Genomic DNA, 13,978 nt, shown 5'->3' with positions numbered 1-13,978 from the left:
ATATTTTACATTTCAAAAGAAGGCAGCACTTAATAAACCTCAGAGCAGCCTTCCGAAATTATCAGGCACTGATGAGAGAAAGCGGGAAAGTTCCTTTCTTTTTGCATTTTTAAAGTTTGCTTAACTAAATGGTGAAAGAGGGAGGAAGGTCCCTTTCTGGGTGGAGAACATACCAAACAATTCTTGTCAGGTTCCAAAAAAGAAAAAATGCTGAACCTTTTATGGCACATAGGTTTTAAAACACAAAGTACAGAATACAAAAAACAGCTTGCTACAGTGTGGGGACTAACCTTATATTAAGTTGTTTCATCATTAGGCCCAGCCATAGAATAAACCTTGGCATAGCTCAGGCCTCCTCACTGTGCATTATTGAGAGTCCATAGATAAGCCTGATAGTCTTTCCTATGGAAGTGTGCTAACATACTGTAATTAAGTTATAACCAGTTCTAAAATAGCATATATATCTTCCCTGAATTGCATTCTTTTATTTCTCTTAAAATAAACATGATTTGTTTTTCTAAACCTAAAGGAGAAATGTAACAGTCTACTTCCATCTCTGCTGTCAGAAGAGACCAGTACTAAATTGTACTAGATCAGTGTTTCTCAGTCTTGGCAACTTTAAGATGTGTGGATTTAACTCCCAGAAATGCTGGCTGCAGAATTCTTGGAGTTGAAATCTACACAGAGAAAAGTTTCCAAAGTTGAGAAACACTGAATTAGATTCTTTTGACCTTTCTTAGCTTTATCATTAAGCAATCTTAATACATGTCAAAAGCTAACATTTTACATACATTAATACAGTGGTACCTTGGTACTCAATTGCTTTGAAAGTCATCAAATTTGGTACTCAATGCATTCTGACCCAAAACTTTTGTCCTGGTTCTCATTGTTTGTTTGGTACTCAACACACAAGAACTTGTCAGTGTTGGCAGTCTTGTGGCTCACTACATTATCCCTTATGAGAAAAATTTGTTTGGTATTCAGTTTTTGGTCCTCATAACACCTCCCAGAGCCAATTAACAACGAGTATTGAGGTATCAATGTAGTTCATTTCTATATGTATCTATTTGGAGTAATACACCGGGGATTATTCCCTGGTTAGTAAGAATAAAATCACAGCTTTACACAAATACATTACATCTTTGAGGCCTTCAACTGGTCACTGAAAATTGAATAAGAAATGTAGTATACACAACAATGAGAAAACCATGTATACTTTAGTGATGTATAATTCAATAATTGTAAATGGCATTCTTATACAGCAAATGATTTTTTTTAAAGCTAGTTTCATTTCACATCATTACATTTATTATTCATCTATTCATTTCAATATTTATGCAGTTGTTCTTATAACACAGATACTATTGCTACCAAAATATTACATTCCAAAACTATTAGTGCCTTATTCTCAACTTTTTAAAGACCCCCCCACCTTGCACAGCAACCTTTCTGATCATTATCACAACTGCAATACTGGCCAGTTATAAAGTTTCCAGTAAACATAGATGAAAAAAGTCAGAGAATATCTGCTGACAATTTCCCCATTCCTTCTCCCTTATTTCCTTTCTCTATTGCTAGTTCTGCATCAGAAGAGACTGTTATATGGCTGCCATGCTAATTATTGGGTTTGGCTTTGCACTACAGAGAGTATTACATGGTGCCTGAGAATTTAAGCTTATTTTGACAAACATTAGAAATAGTTTTCAGCGTAATTTATTATAAATGAAAAACACATCTTAAATTTCAGAAGATACAAGAACAATCTGAAAGAGTAGTGAGGAGCCAGCTGAGGCCAAGAGACATGTGTACATGTTTATATTGTGTTGTCTTACTTGAAATTGGAAACTAGCTGAACAAATATTGCAAAATATAATGTATGAGATATTCTTCCTAAAAAGTATTATACTGTTCCTGGAGAGATTTAGTGCAGTAGGTTTGCTATTAGAAATGAAGTGATCTATTAAGTGCCAACTAGAATAGTTCCAAGTGAAAGAACATGTCTCAACAATGTTTAAGTGCCCTATTGGAGAAAATATTGAGGTTACAGATGTAAAATAAACCTACTTTGGATAAAAAATATCCCATTCCTAGTCTTTTTCCTAAATGTTAAACATATATTCATTTGATGTGAAGTTACCACAAGTTACTGGTTTCTAAGTTTCTTCATTATTCCACTAAAAACGAAATGAAATTATTCTTTCCATAGCCAAAGATAACATTGCAATTGTACATTATGAAATATGTAAAAGTGCAACGGGCATCTCCGGAAGATACAAATTTTATCAGCAATGATAATTTTATAAACTTTCATCAAAGAGTATTGATAAAAGAAACATTCCATAGGTTGCTGTTAAAAGGAATAGAAACAAGCACAAATCTGTCTTTAAGGAGTCCCCATATTATGTACTCATTGCTACCTAAAAGTCATGAGTGTTTTTACAGAGGTATTAGAAATTACAATAAAAAGTTATCATCTTATCTCTGATTTATTCTCCCTGTTCAAAGACAAGTTCCCATAAAAATATTTGCTATCAATAAAACAACAATAACATACAATTACAATTATTGGTTTTATTTTGTTTTTAAAATAACTTAACCACAGTTCTTAGCAACTACATGTGACTGCTTCTCATATAGCATTGCGGTCTGCAATCACTACCACATAGGGTTTAGTTTTCTAGTGTGAAATAAAAATGGCAAAAAGATTTACATTTGGAAAATCCCAAGAAGAAGCTGTATATTTCCTGGGATCAAATAGAGGCTCTAAGTATATTGCTTGTTCATTCCCTGTATTCTAAAAGTGTTAAATATTATCTTTGAAGATTGCCAAATTAATATTTGAAGGATTACTGCTTTTCAATCACAGTTGTGATATGCTGGAATTACAGAAAAAACTCAAGGCAAGATTGGAGCTCTCCTGTTCAGTATAGGAAATAAGTTTCCCTCTTATTTCATATGTTTCTGAGCAGTCCAGTGGTTTGTCAAAATTCCCACTGTGTGTTAGTAGCATGATGGATCCGGGCAGGGAGGAGGGAAAGGGGCAGGGCTTAACTTGTGGCCTAGAGGTGGAGCTCTCACCTCACAATCAGGAGGTTGTGAGTTTGATCCCAGGTAGAGGCAGATGTAGGGTCTCCTGCTTAGGCAGGGGGTTGGACTAGGTGACCTGCAAAGTCCCTCCCAACTCTGTTAATGCACCTGTTAAAACTTGCTTTTATTCCTTCTGTCTCTTCCCATCCAGAATTTACTATGTTCTATTATGAGTTTTGGAGACCTTGATTTCCTGGCCTTTCAAATATCCAGCATCAGAGACTGGCATGCCTGTAAAAAGAAAGGAAGGATTTCTTGGAGTACTCACAAAAGAACAACGAGTTTTCAACATTAACTAGTTTTATTTTGAGGCAACTGTGTTTTGTGGAGCTCCAATCTATATGTATTAGGACAATGTGTTCTGACCAGGTTTTCCACAAGTGTTTTGCTTCCAATGGTCATATTCTTTTTCTCTTTCTGGTTCATGAAGTTCCATAAGTGCAAAGCATAGGAATGATTGAACTCTGGCTTTGTGTTCCATACTTCATAATACTTTGTCCATGTTTGATAAGGAATGGGATAGAAACGTTGAGGGTGCAAAAAGGAAACGTTGTAACATATGTGGTCTTCCACATTCTCAAAATTTCTAAGATTGCATTTCTTCTGTAGTATTCTTGTAAATAAGTAAGGTCCCTGATTTCCCCAGATGTCTCCATTGTAATTCTGAACAAAATCATTCATGCAATCCCAGATGAACCAATGATGATGCTGAAAACCAAAGACCCCATTGCTGGAGAATTGGGAAGACTGAGCTGCCAAAAAATTAGCCACTGGGATAGGTTTGATGGAAATAACATCAGTGTCCATATAAATTCCACCATATTTCCACACTACTGCCAGTCTGATTGCATCAGAAATAACATAGGCCCAATATTTCTCCTTTGTTGCATTGACCTGAAAAAATTCAAAATTGATACATAAGCAAGGAATAACAACTAGCTAAGATAAAGCAATATTTTTGTACTTGCAGTGAAGAAATTATATCCATATCATACAACTTGCCTAAGATGTTACAGATTCAAATTCTGGATGTATATATAGGCTTTATCCCTGAGATTCTGCTTAATCAAGATGTTGCAGGATGTGTGTGTGTGTATATGTGTATCAGTGGTGGGTTTCAATTTTTTTTAGAACCTCTTCTGTAGGTGTGGCCTGCTTTGTGGGAGTGGCTTGCTGGCCATGTGACTGAGTGGGAGTGGCTTGGCAGTCATGTGACTGGGTGGGCATGGCCAACTTGTAAAATGTGGTGAAACTCACTTAACAACGCTCTTGCTTAGCAACTAAAATGTTGGCTCAGAAACTCTGGCATTTGAAGTACGCAAGTCTTAAAGCTGTCAAGTTACAAGACCCTTGCACCCGTAACCTTTTAGAAAAAAAGAACCCCAGGGGTGTTCAAACTTGACAGCTTTAAAACTTTAAGGTTTAGATAGGACTCTTAGAGGTGGGCAGGATGATTGGTGAGCCAGCCAATCGGTGAGTGGTGGTGGGGGCAAGCGTGGTGCGGATTGGCGGGGGGTGGGAACTGGAACCAGTTCTAAATGGCATGGTAGATTTGTGGAACCTCTTCTATAGAAGAGATTAAACTGGCAGGAATCCACTCCTGATGTGTATGTACACTCCCACATATACATATATGCACACATACACACACAGAAATGTGTGTGTGTGTATTTGTGCTAACCAAAATATGTTTTTAAAAAAACATATAATGAATCCACTAATATAAGTTATACCGTTTTTTTCTGTATTTTCTTAATATTCTTTGAAAGCTTTAAGCAACAAAACATATTGTGATCAGTACATAAATAATGCTGCAACTTGTTCAGAATGCAAGTCTTACTAACTTAAAGGCAATATTCTACATAGGGTAAAAACTATGCCCAAATATAGATATATTAAGCAAAAGTTTAAAAGCTTCACAAAAAAATGTTCATATTATTCTTTTAATATCCATAGCAAGATATAGCATAATGTTTAAAAAGTTACTTCATCCTTAGTGTGGATAGCTTTTTCCAAGCACATGTAAAATATCTCAAACCCAATTGTTAGCTCCTTACAAATGAGTCAGAAATTACATCATGCTTAAGCCTCTTTCCTAAAAACCTGCATATCTGCTGCGGTATAGATTAATAGCCTGATCTAGTGATGAGCTTTGTTCTTAGAGAATATTTTTTCAAAGGATGGAGAGCCAATGTGGTTATTTCCTGATATGTTGTATTAATTTTGCAGAGTTCAGGCAACCTCTTAACTTTATTTTTTTTACTCTTTAACAGACCATTGAAGATCAAGTAAAATCCTTTCCATTTAACATTTATGTTTGGGAAAGTATTCTGAATCAAGATTAACCTTTTTTTTTTCTCTTTAAGAGTAGTCTCACAGTCATTCCTGGAAGTGCTATGGATAAGCTAGAGTCTTAGAGAATCATCCCGCCGTACTGTACCATGAGTACAAGGTACACTTAATGTTAAAGAAAACAGAAAAATTCTTGTAGCACATTATAGTAAATTGTGAGTAGTATTCTTTTTGCTATGGTCTACACTAGGAGAGAAACTTCTGTATATGCATGTGTGTGCGTGTGTGCGTGTGTGTATTCTCTTCTGGTGAGTACTTAAGATTGCTAGCAAAAAGTATAATATAGAATATAAAGAATTAAAGGCATAGAACACAATTAAGACTCCATAAGTATTAAAATCATGTGACAGTTGAAAAACTGAGGAAGAGATGTTCACAGATCTCTAAGTACTGAGTGAATGGGGCTGGAGTCAAACACAAGTCCCAAAGGCGAGGTTTTTTTCCTGATAGATGCAAGAGCAATAACAGAGTCAACAGAACAGGTCAACTGGAATTAACGTTATTTTTTCTGGCTATTCAGAAAAAAAACACTCCCACTTCCCATCTTACCTGAAGATGCCATGACAATAGAGGCGTGTCCTGGAATAAAATGTCCTCCTGAAGAGGAAAAAGGAAAACGTTCTTCATAGTTGATAAGAAGAAAAGTGAGGGGTAAGAAGACTTTATATCCTGCAATGTGTTGTTGTCCAGTCCTTTCATCAAGAAAATGATGGGTCTGTCTGGATAAACTCTGGCAGCAGATTCCACAGAACATAAAACGAGTGGAGAAGGTTGCCGATGATCAGTTGTCTCCAGAAAGATGATACTTCTGCCCTGGGACATGACATCATTGGGCCTCAGGAAATGTTTGGGAATTGGATTGCAGAAAAAGAAGCAATCTGGTTCTTGGGACAGTTCATAAACTATTCCAAATGCAAATAGAAAGGCGACACACAAGAACAACTGAATTTCTTTCATCTTGTTGACTGCTTCTTAGGCTTTTGACATGAGTGAAAACAACATGTTTTAGTCAGGCATTTTCTACTACCACAACAACAACTGCATACACCAAAACTACTTTCCTGTTGCTACTAAAAATTTTCAGCTATCCTTCATCTAGGCTGAAAGTATAAATCTTTATAGGTGTTACACAATGATATAAGAATCTGTGTTAAGAACACTTTTGAGTAGAACTAAGCTGATTTCTTCTAGGAAACATTTCCCTGGGGAAAACTCTAATCATTCCTTTATGGGCTTTCTACAAATGGAAGATAAACATATACTCTCCACCTCAAAACGCATTAAGAATTATGTAGTGTAAGCTATTAACCAGCCCACCAACCCGCCTACTGCCATCCTTTCAGGAACAATGCTATTATACAATCTCTTAATAGCAGAAGATCCAACAACAACACATACCTAATTATATTTATTTAGGGGGAAAGTCTAGCTTTTTTTTCAGCTGGGTTTATTTCCAGATAAATATGTATTACACAGCAGCCTGAATCGTGAGAATGCTCATTTTTTCCTCGACATCACCACTGTATATCTCCACCCATGCCAAAGTCTGTGAAAATAATTCTGCAAATTTTAGAAGGAGTGTAACAGATATGTTCCAGAATGCAGCAGTTTTATATACAACATGCAGAAATAAAAATAAAATCTCATGCTTTGCCAGAAAAATATGGAGATTTCTTTCCCTCAGCCACCTTGTGGTCCTTTGTCTTATAATTGCTGTAGATACAGTATTGCTGATGAGGATACTGTTTTTCTGTTAAATATCAACATATATTTTAAATTCAGTTCCCTGAACATATCTCCTCGGCCAACAGACCTCATGTCAGGCTACAACTCTGTTAGAGCTGTGTTGCTTCTTAGCTCTATTGGAATATTGATGGAGATTTGAAGCGATGGGAATGACTGAACTATTCTAGTGGAGCAACACTAGAGGTGGATGAAAAATCCATGACATTGCTTCATAAAGATCCCAAGATTGAATATATTTAAATTTTTTAACTTAGAAAATCCTGGTTTTTTTTGGGGTGGGGTGGGGTGTTGAACATCCCAATTTTCCAAACAATAACTAATGTTTGTCAGATTACCTGATTTTGTGGCTATATTCTGATGAAATCAGTAGATGCCTGCAATGATTTAACTCCGTTGTCTCAACAGGAGGTTCCAGGAAGATGCAGCAGTTGGATATCTTCTTAATATCCAGAGTATTCATGTTGTTGCTTAATATTAGTTTCCATGTGACTGATAGAAATTAAAAATTGGTATCCTCTGACTTCTGGTACCTTGGAATATCAACTGGTTTTGAGCAGTAATTCTGTCTTTCCCATAGCTTTCATATTTTACATTAGAAAGATGATCATGAGAGAGCAGGTATTTTTCTTCCAAAATTTCTTTAGGAATACATATTTTAAAAAACCCTTCCTCTTGTAGACTTTCCTGAGTAAAATATTGGTTCCAGTGATGTCTGCTTAATAAATACTATCCATCTGTCTTTCCGTTTTCCTTTTGAAATGAGAACCTGGACTTGTAATGCTTTACTGAAAAGCGTTGGAATCATCTCAATGCTGCACTTGTGCAAAAAGGCTGCAAACACTTAAGTGAAATGAATAATTAATGTTCTTTTTTCCCCCACCAAGGCTTAGCTCTGGAAAAAGTGAGGAATGTATTATAAACATCCCTGAGGACTAACTTCGCAGATTAATCACCTGTTTTATCCACAACTGAAGGAACTGAAAAGACATTTTGATTCTCCATTGTATAAATATAGGGGTTTGCTTATTTATTTAAACAATGTTGAGGTTTGTAAATATATCTAAATTTCCTAATTCTTTGGAATGTTCAAATGCAAAGGCAAAGAACATAAATTTGTATCTGAAGAAAAAGGAAGACAAACAAGTTACTGTTGGATGGGATCTCAATGAGAAACAAAAAGAGATACTGGCAGTTAAACTAAAGAAGGAAGATATTAAAATACTTATTAAACACAAGATGGCTAGGGGAAAAGGGATGTAATTAATTTCCAAGAAGATATATTAATGAAAAGGATCAAAGAAATAAAAACATCAAGGAATATTCAGGGTGCTTGATTTCTTGTTTAGTAGTAATGGCAAAAGGTGCCATCTAGATTTATTTAAATATAGGGTTAAGTAAAAAATTTGGGCAATCAAATTTCTGATGATGTGGTTAAACCTTTGAACTGACTTTTTGAATTTAATTGAAAAGTCAAAGTGAAACATCAAATTGAATGCTTCTGATTCTTTTCTAATCATTTTGATGCTTCTGTATAAAAATTGAAATTTCCCAAAAAAACTATTAGGAAAAATACTTAAGAATTTATTTTGAATATCTGGATTGGATTAACTTTCAGATTTGATTCAATTTTTGAATTAAATTAATAAATCAAATAAATTTTGCCTGACAACTCAGGCACGTTACTTAATACAGTTGTTTTTATTTTGTTCAATTTCAGAAAGTTCAAGTGAAAACAAAGCCATATGCATTATTAGATAATATTTATATACCTATATTCATATAACCTAAACTGTAATATGATGCATATTTTCTTGGGAGATAGTCCAACTGGAGTCATTGGGATTTATAGTATTTAAATAAAAGCATGCAGTTTCAAACTGTGAGTTTGAAGGTGCTATGCTAATTGTCCTAATGCACTAAATTAATGCACAGAAAACTCTAGAGGTTTTTAGAAAGATTTTTAATTTATGCAACGGATATCTCATGATTTATTGATTTAAACATTATTGGAATGAATACAACTGATCTAACATCTATCTTGCCCACTGTGCTTAAAAGAATATACATTTCCAAATAAAGACTTACCTGTTTTGAAGAGTACAGCAGATAGTGCTAGATTGACACTGAAACAGCCCATACAGTGAAAATTATTTATAAAACTTACATTAGATTTGAATAAACGTAAGCTTGAACGTCAATTTACAGGACCTTTGATATCTTCAATATCACTCCAACTCCTAACTTTTAGAAGTGATGTTTGTACAGTACTTGCTGTGAGATAAAAAGAGGAAACAAAAGACTTTTTGAAATTACTAGTTGAGAAGCAATACAGCAGCTGATATAGCTATACCAGGTATATAAGAATTTGCTAGTAGAAAAGAATAGGTAAAACTTCAGAGTGTGAATGAGACACTACTAGAAGAAAAGGTGTGTGTCCAAAATAGAAAAGAGATAATATAATGCAATATCCCACCCCTCATAGTTTAAAACGATTGCTTAAAACCATCAAGAAGAGATCAGATTCTTGTACTCAATCCTCTTTTGGATTATTTTTCTTGAGCAGATATTCTTTAATGTCCTAAAGAACAATATTGGGCTCAGAAAGAGATGTGGGAGATGATCCAATCCTGGCGCCTACCAGATTTGTTAGACTGCAACTAGTTTGGAAAAAAAACTCCAAAGGGATACTAATAAAATGGTGTGCTGAATTTGAAAGATGTATTTAGGCTTGCATACTTAACTCCTAAGGGAAGCAGTGGCTCAGTGGCCAAGACGCTGAGCTTGTTGATCAGAAAGGTCAGTAGTTCAGTGGTTTGAATCTCTAGCGTTGCATAACGGAGTGAGCTCTCATTACTTGTCCCAGCTTCTGCCAATCTAGCAGTTCAAAAGCATGTAAAAATGCAAGCAGAAAAATAGGAACCACTTAGCTGGGAAGGTAACAGCATTCCGTGCGCCTTCAGCATTTAGTCATGCTGTTCACATGACCATGGAGATGTCTTTGGACAGCGCTGGTTCTTCAGCTTTGAAATGGAGATGAGCACCACCCCCTAGAGTCAGGAACGATAGCACATATGTGCGAGGGGAAGCTTTACCTTCACCTAACTCCTAACTCTCCTAGGTTCCTAGGAAAACAATTTCAAGGCTAGGCACAATTTCTTTTCCTCTGTATTTCTGTAGAGCAGGCATTCTAAAATTTTATTAGCCAAGTGTAACTGCACATGTGGATTTTGAGAGATAGAAGCCATTCTCAAGTGCAACTATAGTGTAATTTTAATATAGGGATATTCATAAAAATTACATGTTACCCCTGCTGCATCAATACCCTGGAAGAATGAATAATTACTATATGGACCTCCTGCTCTCAAATATGTGTTTATCTGTTACCTGAACACTAGCAAAATACTGTGGTTGTGATAGTGAAAATGAGGCAAAAGTCTAAACAAGGCAGTTTTACTTTTGTTAAATTATGCTTTAATGCAATTTCTTGATCATTGATCAAAATTAATTGAATCCAGATAAGGATGTTATTCAAACATAACCATACAACTGGAACAGAGAGTCCAAGCCTTCCCCTTCTGAAAATCAAATGGGGAGAGTAGAAAATGTACCCTGTCTTTCAATTCCTACAATTGTAAAATGTGCGATTGCATCAAGTAATTTCAACTTGGTTAATCAAAGGCAGCTTTGTATAAAGAAGATTGAAATATCAACTGACACAGTCAGCTAAAGCATTGGTTCTATTTGATAAGAATGCTTCAGTTCACAGTGTACCACAGTGTTCTTTATATTTTATCTTTGCTTTGATGCCAATAAAATAATCAAGTACCTATATTTTCAGAACTTTATTATCTTCAACCATTATTTATAACAAACAGAATAATATAAATAGGAAGTCACTATTATCAAATAGTTCCTGTAAGAAAATGTTGTAGTCTAGAATGTTCCTATCAGGAATTTGAGCAGCCAGGTGTGTTCTCTTCCCAATCACATTATGTTAAAATTATTTTTCTTAACAAAACTCCAAATACTTCAACCATTAACTATGTTCAGCTTTTGTTCATTTTCTCAGCCCATAGATCCACCCATTACAGATTTTAATTGTTTTAATGTACAAAAATGTAGATTTTTATCTGCCTATTAATGTCCTCTATTTTAGCTATGTAAGGACATTATGTTGGCATTTGAAAAAGAGCTTCCTTTTAATGCCAAGAATAAGTCACCCCAAGCATGAATTATTTAATATAAAAGGGTTTTAAATGTGTCTTTTGTAGAGAAAAGTTTCAGGCAACCCATTCACTCATGAGTTCCATGTTTAGTAGCACATATATGCTGGTATGCAAGTAAGTCTATTAAAAATAATATAATTGATTGAGATCCAAAAATACAAGGTAGTTGCCCTTGTCCTTTTATTAAGGAAGGCCTGCGTCTCTGAATTTTGTTTTCAGGTAGAGCAGAGAAGAAGAAAAGGAAACAAGGAAGAGAGGTAAGGCCCATTTCCCCATCTGTGTCTAACCACTTGCATGCTTTGCCTATGCCTATCCCTTGTCTTCTTCTCATCTCCAGCTCATGGGAAGGTAGACTTCATAGTAATGTTTTCCACATTGTCTCAGGGCAGACTCAAGGTATCTAAAATATGTCAATCTTTTTTGTGCCTTCCAAACAAAGACAGGTTCTTGATGTTTTCTTTGCAAGATTTCAAAGAAAATGGCCATTGCTTTCTTACTCGGGCTGAGAGATGATGACTTGTTGTAGGTCACTGAGCTGACTTTGTGTATAAGATGGCACTAGAAATTATTTTTTTCAGGTTTCTAAGCTGGTGCTTTAACAGGAGCTAACACTTTTTCTCAACCTTATTACTTGTTATCGTAAATAGAAGTGTGGTGACTACAGTAACTGAAAACAGAGAAAACAGAGATAGGCTAAGGACCAACAAAAGGGGAGCCAAATCATGCTAGAATATTTTTCTGCTTAATCAGGCAGTGAAGAAAGAAAAAGGAGAAGAATAAAAAATCAGGTTTCCCCCTTTTATTTGTACTCCTAACATTAGCAGCATGAAAAGTGCAAATAATAGACTACTCCAACGTATTTAGTATATAGGAAAACAGCTAATCAAGAACAACATTCTTTCAGCCCTCCAAGTGCTAAATGACATTTGTCAGTGCTTTGTGTCACAAAAAGACAGAATATATGTAATAAAATAATAAATATACGTTTCTTCAGATATTAAAATAATTGATGAAAAAATTTACATGAAAAAACTGCTTGTTTTTACAATATTTGCATTATTGTTCTTAGGGCAATGGGTTGGTTTTCTGTCATCAGTCAACATTTGGTCATTTTTGAAGTCTTAACTTTTATTTTTGTTTTCTTTTGTTGTAAATCTACTATTTAATGCCATGATATTTTGTTCTATATGAAAAAAGACCTGGAGCTAAATTTTAGAGGCCCTTAGCATTCTGTGGAGTTCTCCATCTCAGTACTTCTCTGATAGTAAGCAGTATCTTTCCTGCCCCAGCAGGAATCAGGGTCATTAAAGAAGAGTTGTAATGGATGCAAGTCCTTCTGGCCATTGTAACTACCCCTAAAGTTCATGAAGGTTGTCTTGAGAACTAAAAAAGTAAACAAAGGGCAATAGTAGAATTACAGTATATTGGAGCACAGGAAATTGCTTTGTATTATGTTAGACCATTGATCCATTTAGCCCAAAGCTGTTAGCACTAAATAGCAGTGGCCCTCCAAAGCCTTCACTTGGAGATTTTCAAGGCCTATGTTAAGAAGCCAGGACTGAACCTGAAACTTTTTATGTGGAAAAAAATTGTCCTGTTACTCAACCTCCCTGTAAGTAGACATGTTTTGATATTTTGATAAGCTATGCTGGCTTTACAGAACTAGAACACTAGTTATCTGATAGAGACTCCATGTTTGCTTTCAGCTGTGAACAGATCCTGTTTTAGGAAATAAATGAAGGATGTAGGAGTTTGTAATAGATTTGGGAAATGCAAAGCAAACACATAGTGATAGCTTAGTTTGATAATTTTCACTCCCAATTATTCTCAATGTCATTGGGTTAACAAAGATAGCAGAGTTTAAATTAATAATATATGTTAAATAAGTTGTATTAAAAAGACTCCGAAGTTTACACACAATGTACTTTTTCCTATAACAAAAGCTCAAGTGTGGACATATTCTGATGACTTTATGGAGAATTCTCTGTTTTAGGAAGCAGCATTTGTCTTACAAGTTCAGTTCCATTGTTTGTCAAAGACTCATTTTTTCACCAGGTCTTTGTATCATTTTGATGTGATCTGAAGAGACTTCTTAATATTCTCTTTTATTGATAGTATTTTTATTGTTATTTTTCCAGTTTGTGTTCTATATTTTTATTTTTAAACTATATTCTTCCAAAGGACAGATTTTTATCCAATTTGTGAATCAAGCTTTGTGTCATGGAGCATCAATCACTTTACATGCATAGTCTTCTTATGAGTTTTTATATACATATAAAATTGGGCCTGGTATAAAGAAAGGGGATAAAGAATTCTTTTCATTTTTCTAGAACTTGGCATTTTCAATGGCACTGAGTGTGGGAGATATACTTATCAGCAAAGCTAAACTAAGGAAACTGCTACCAATAGGACTGCTTTGAAAAGAAATTAGAGAGATTCACAGAAGGTTTGCCTTTTTAGGTCTATGTCATAATGGTTGACTCAGGCCACTATTGAGAGGAAGATTGGATAGGCCTTTGTTCTGGACTTTTCTTATGCTATCTTTAAATTCAAGCAGGCAGAGAAAA

The 13,978-nt window shown here is 35.1% G+C and overlaps 1 protein-coding gene across 1 annotated transcript; it reads right to left on the bottom strand.

Moving 5' to 3' along the window:
• Positions 1-2,120: 2,120 nt before the first annotated feature.
• On the bottom strand, positions 2,121-7,730 carry A4GNT (alpha-1,4-N-acetylglucosaminyltransferase). Its single transcript, XM_014071223.2, has 3 exons — positions 7,521-7,730; positions 5,989-6,416; positions 2,121-3,981 (listed from the first exon to the last, which is right to left on the bottom strand). Exons 2-3 carry the CDS (start codon positions 6,394-6,396, stop codon positions 3,379-3,381), a joined length of 1,011 nt encoding a protein of 336 aa, XP_013926698.2. The 5' UTR covers positions 6,397-6,416; positions 7,521-7,730; the 3' UTR covers positions 2,121-3,378.
• Positions 7,731-13,978: the final 6,248 nt, after the last annotated feature.

Source organism: Thamnophis sirtalis, unplaced genomic scaffold (genome assembly GCF_051295495.1).
Source record: "Thamnophis sirtalis isolate CommonGarterSnake01/CBP01778 unplaced genomic scaffold, rThaSir2_p1.2 scaffold_11, whole genome shotgun sequence".
In the NCBI taxonomy this organism is placed as follows: Eukaryota; Metazoa; Chordata; class Lepidosauria; order Squamata; family Natricidae; genus Thamnophis; species Thamnophis sirtalis.
Note: the sequence above shows the minus strand (reverse complement) of the source record. Positions and strands in the feature narration are given on the sequence as shown.

Bases quoted from the DNA above. Each gene is read 5' to 3' on its own strand.
- A4GNT (XM_014071223.2), bottom strand. From the start codon at position 6,396: ATGAAAGAAATTCAGTTGTTCTTGTGTGTCGCCTTTCTATTTGCATTT. The intron at 3,982-5,988 runs GTAAGATGGGAA...GAATTTTTTCAG, and splicing joins TATTGTCATGGCATCTTCAG to GTCAATGCAACAAAGGAGAA.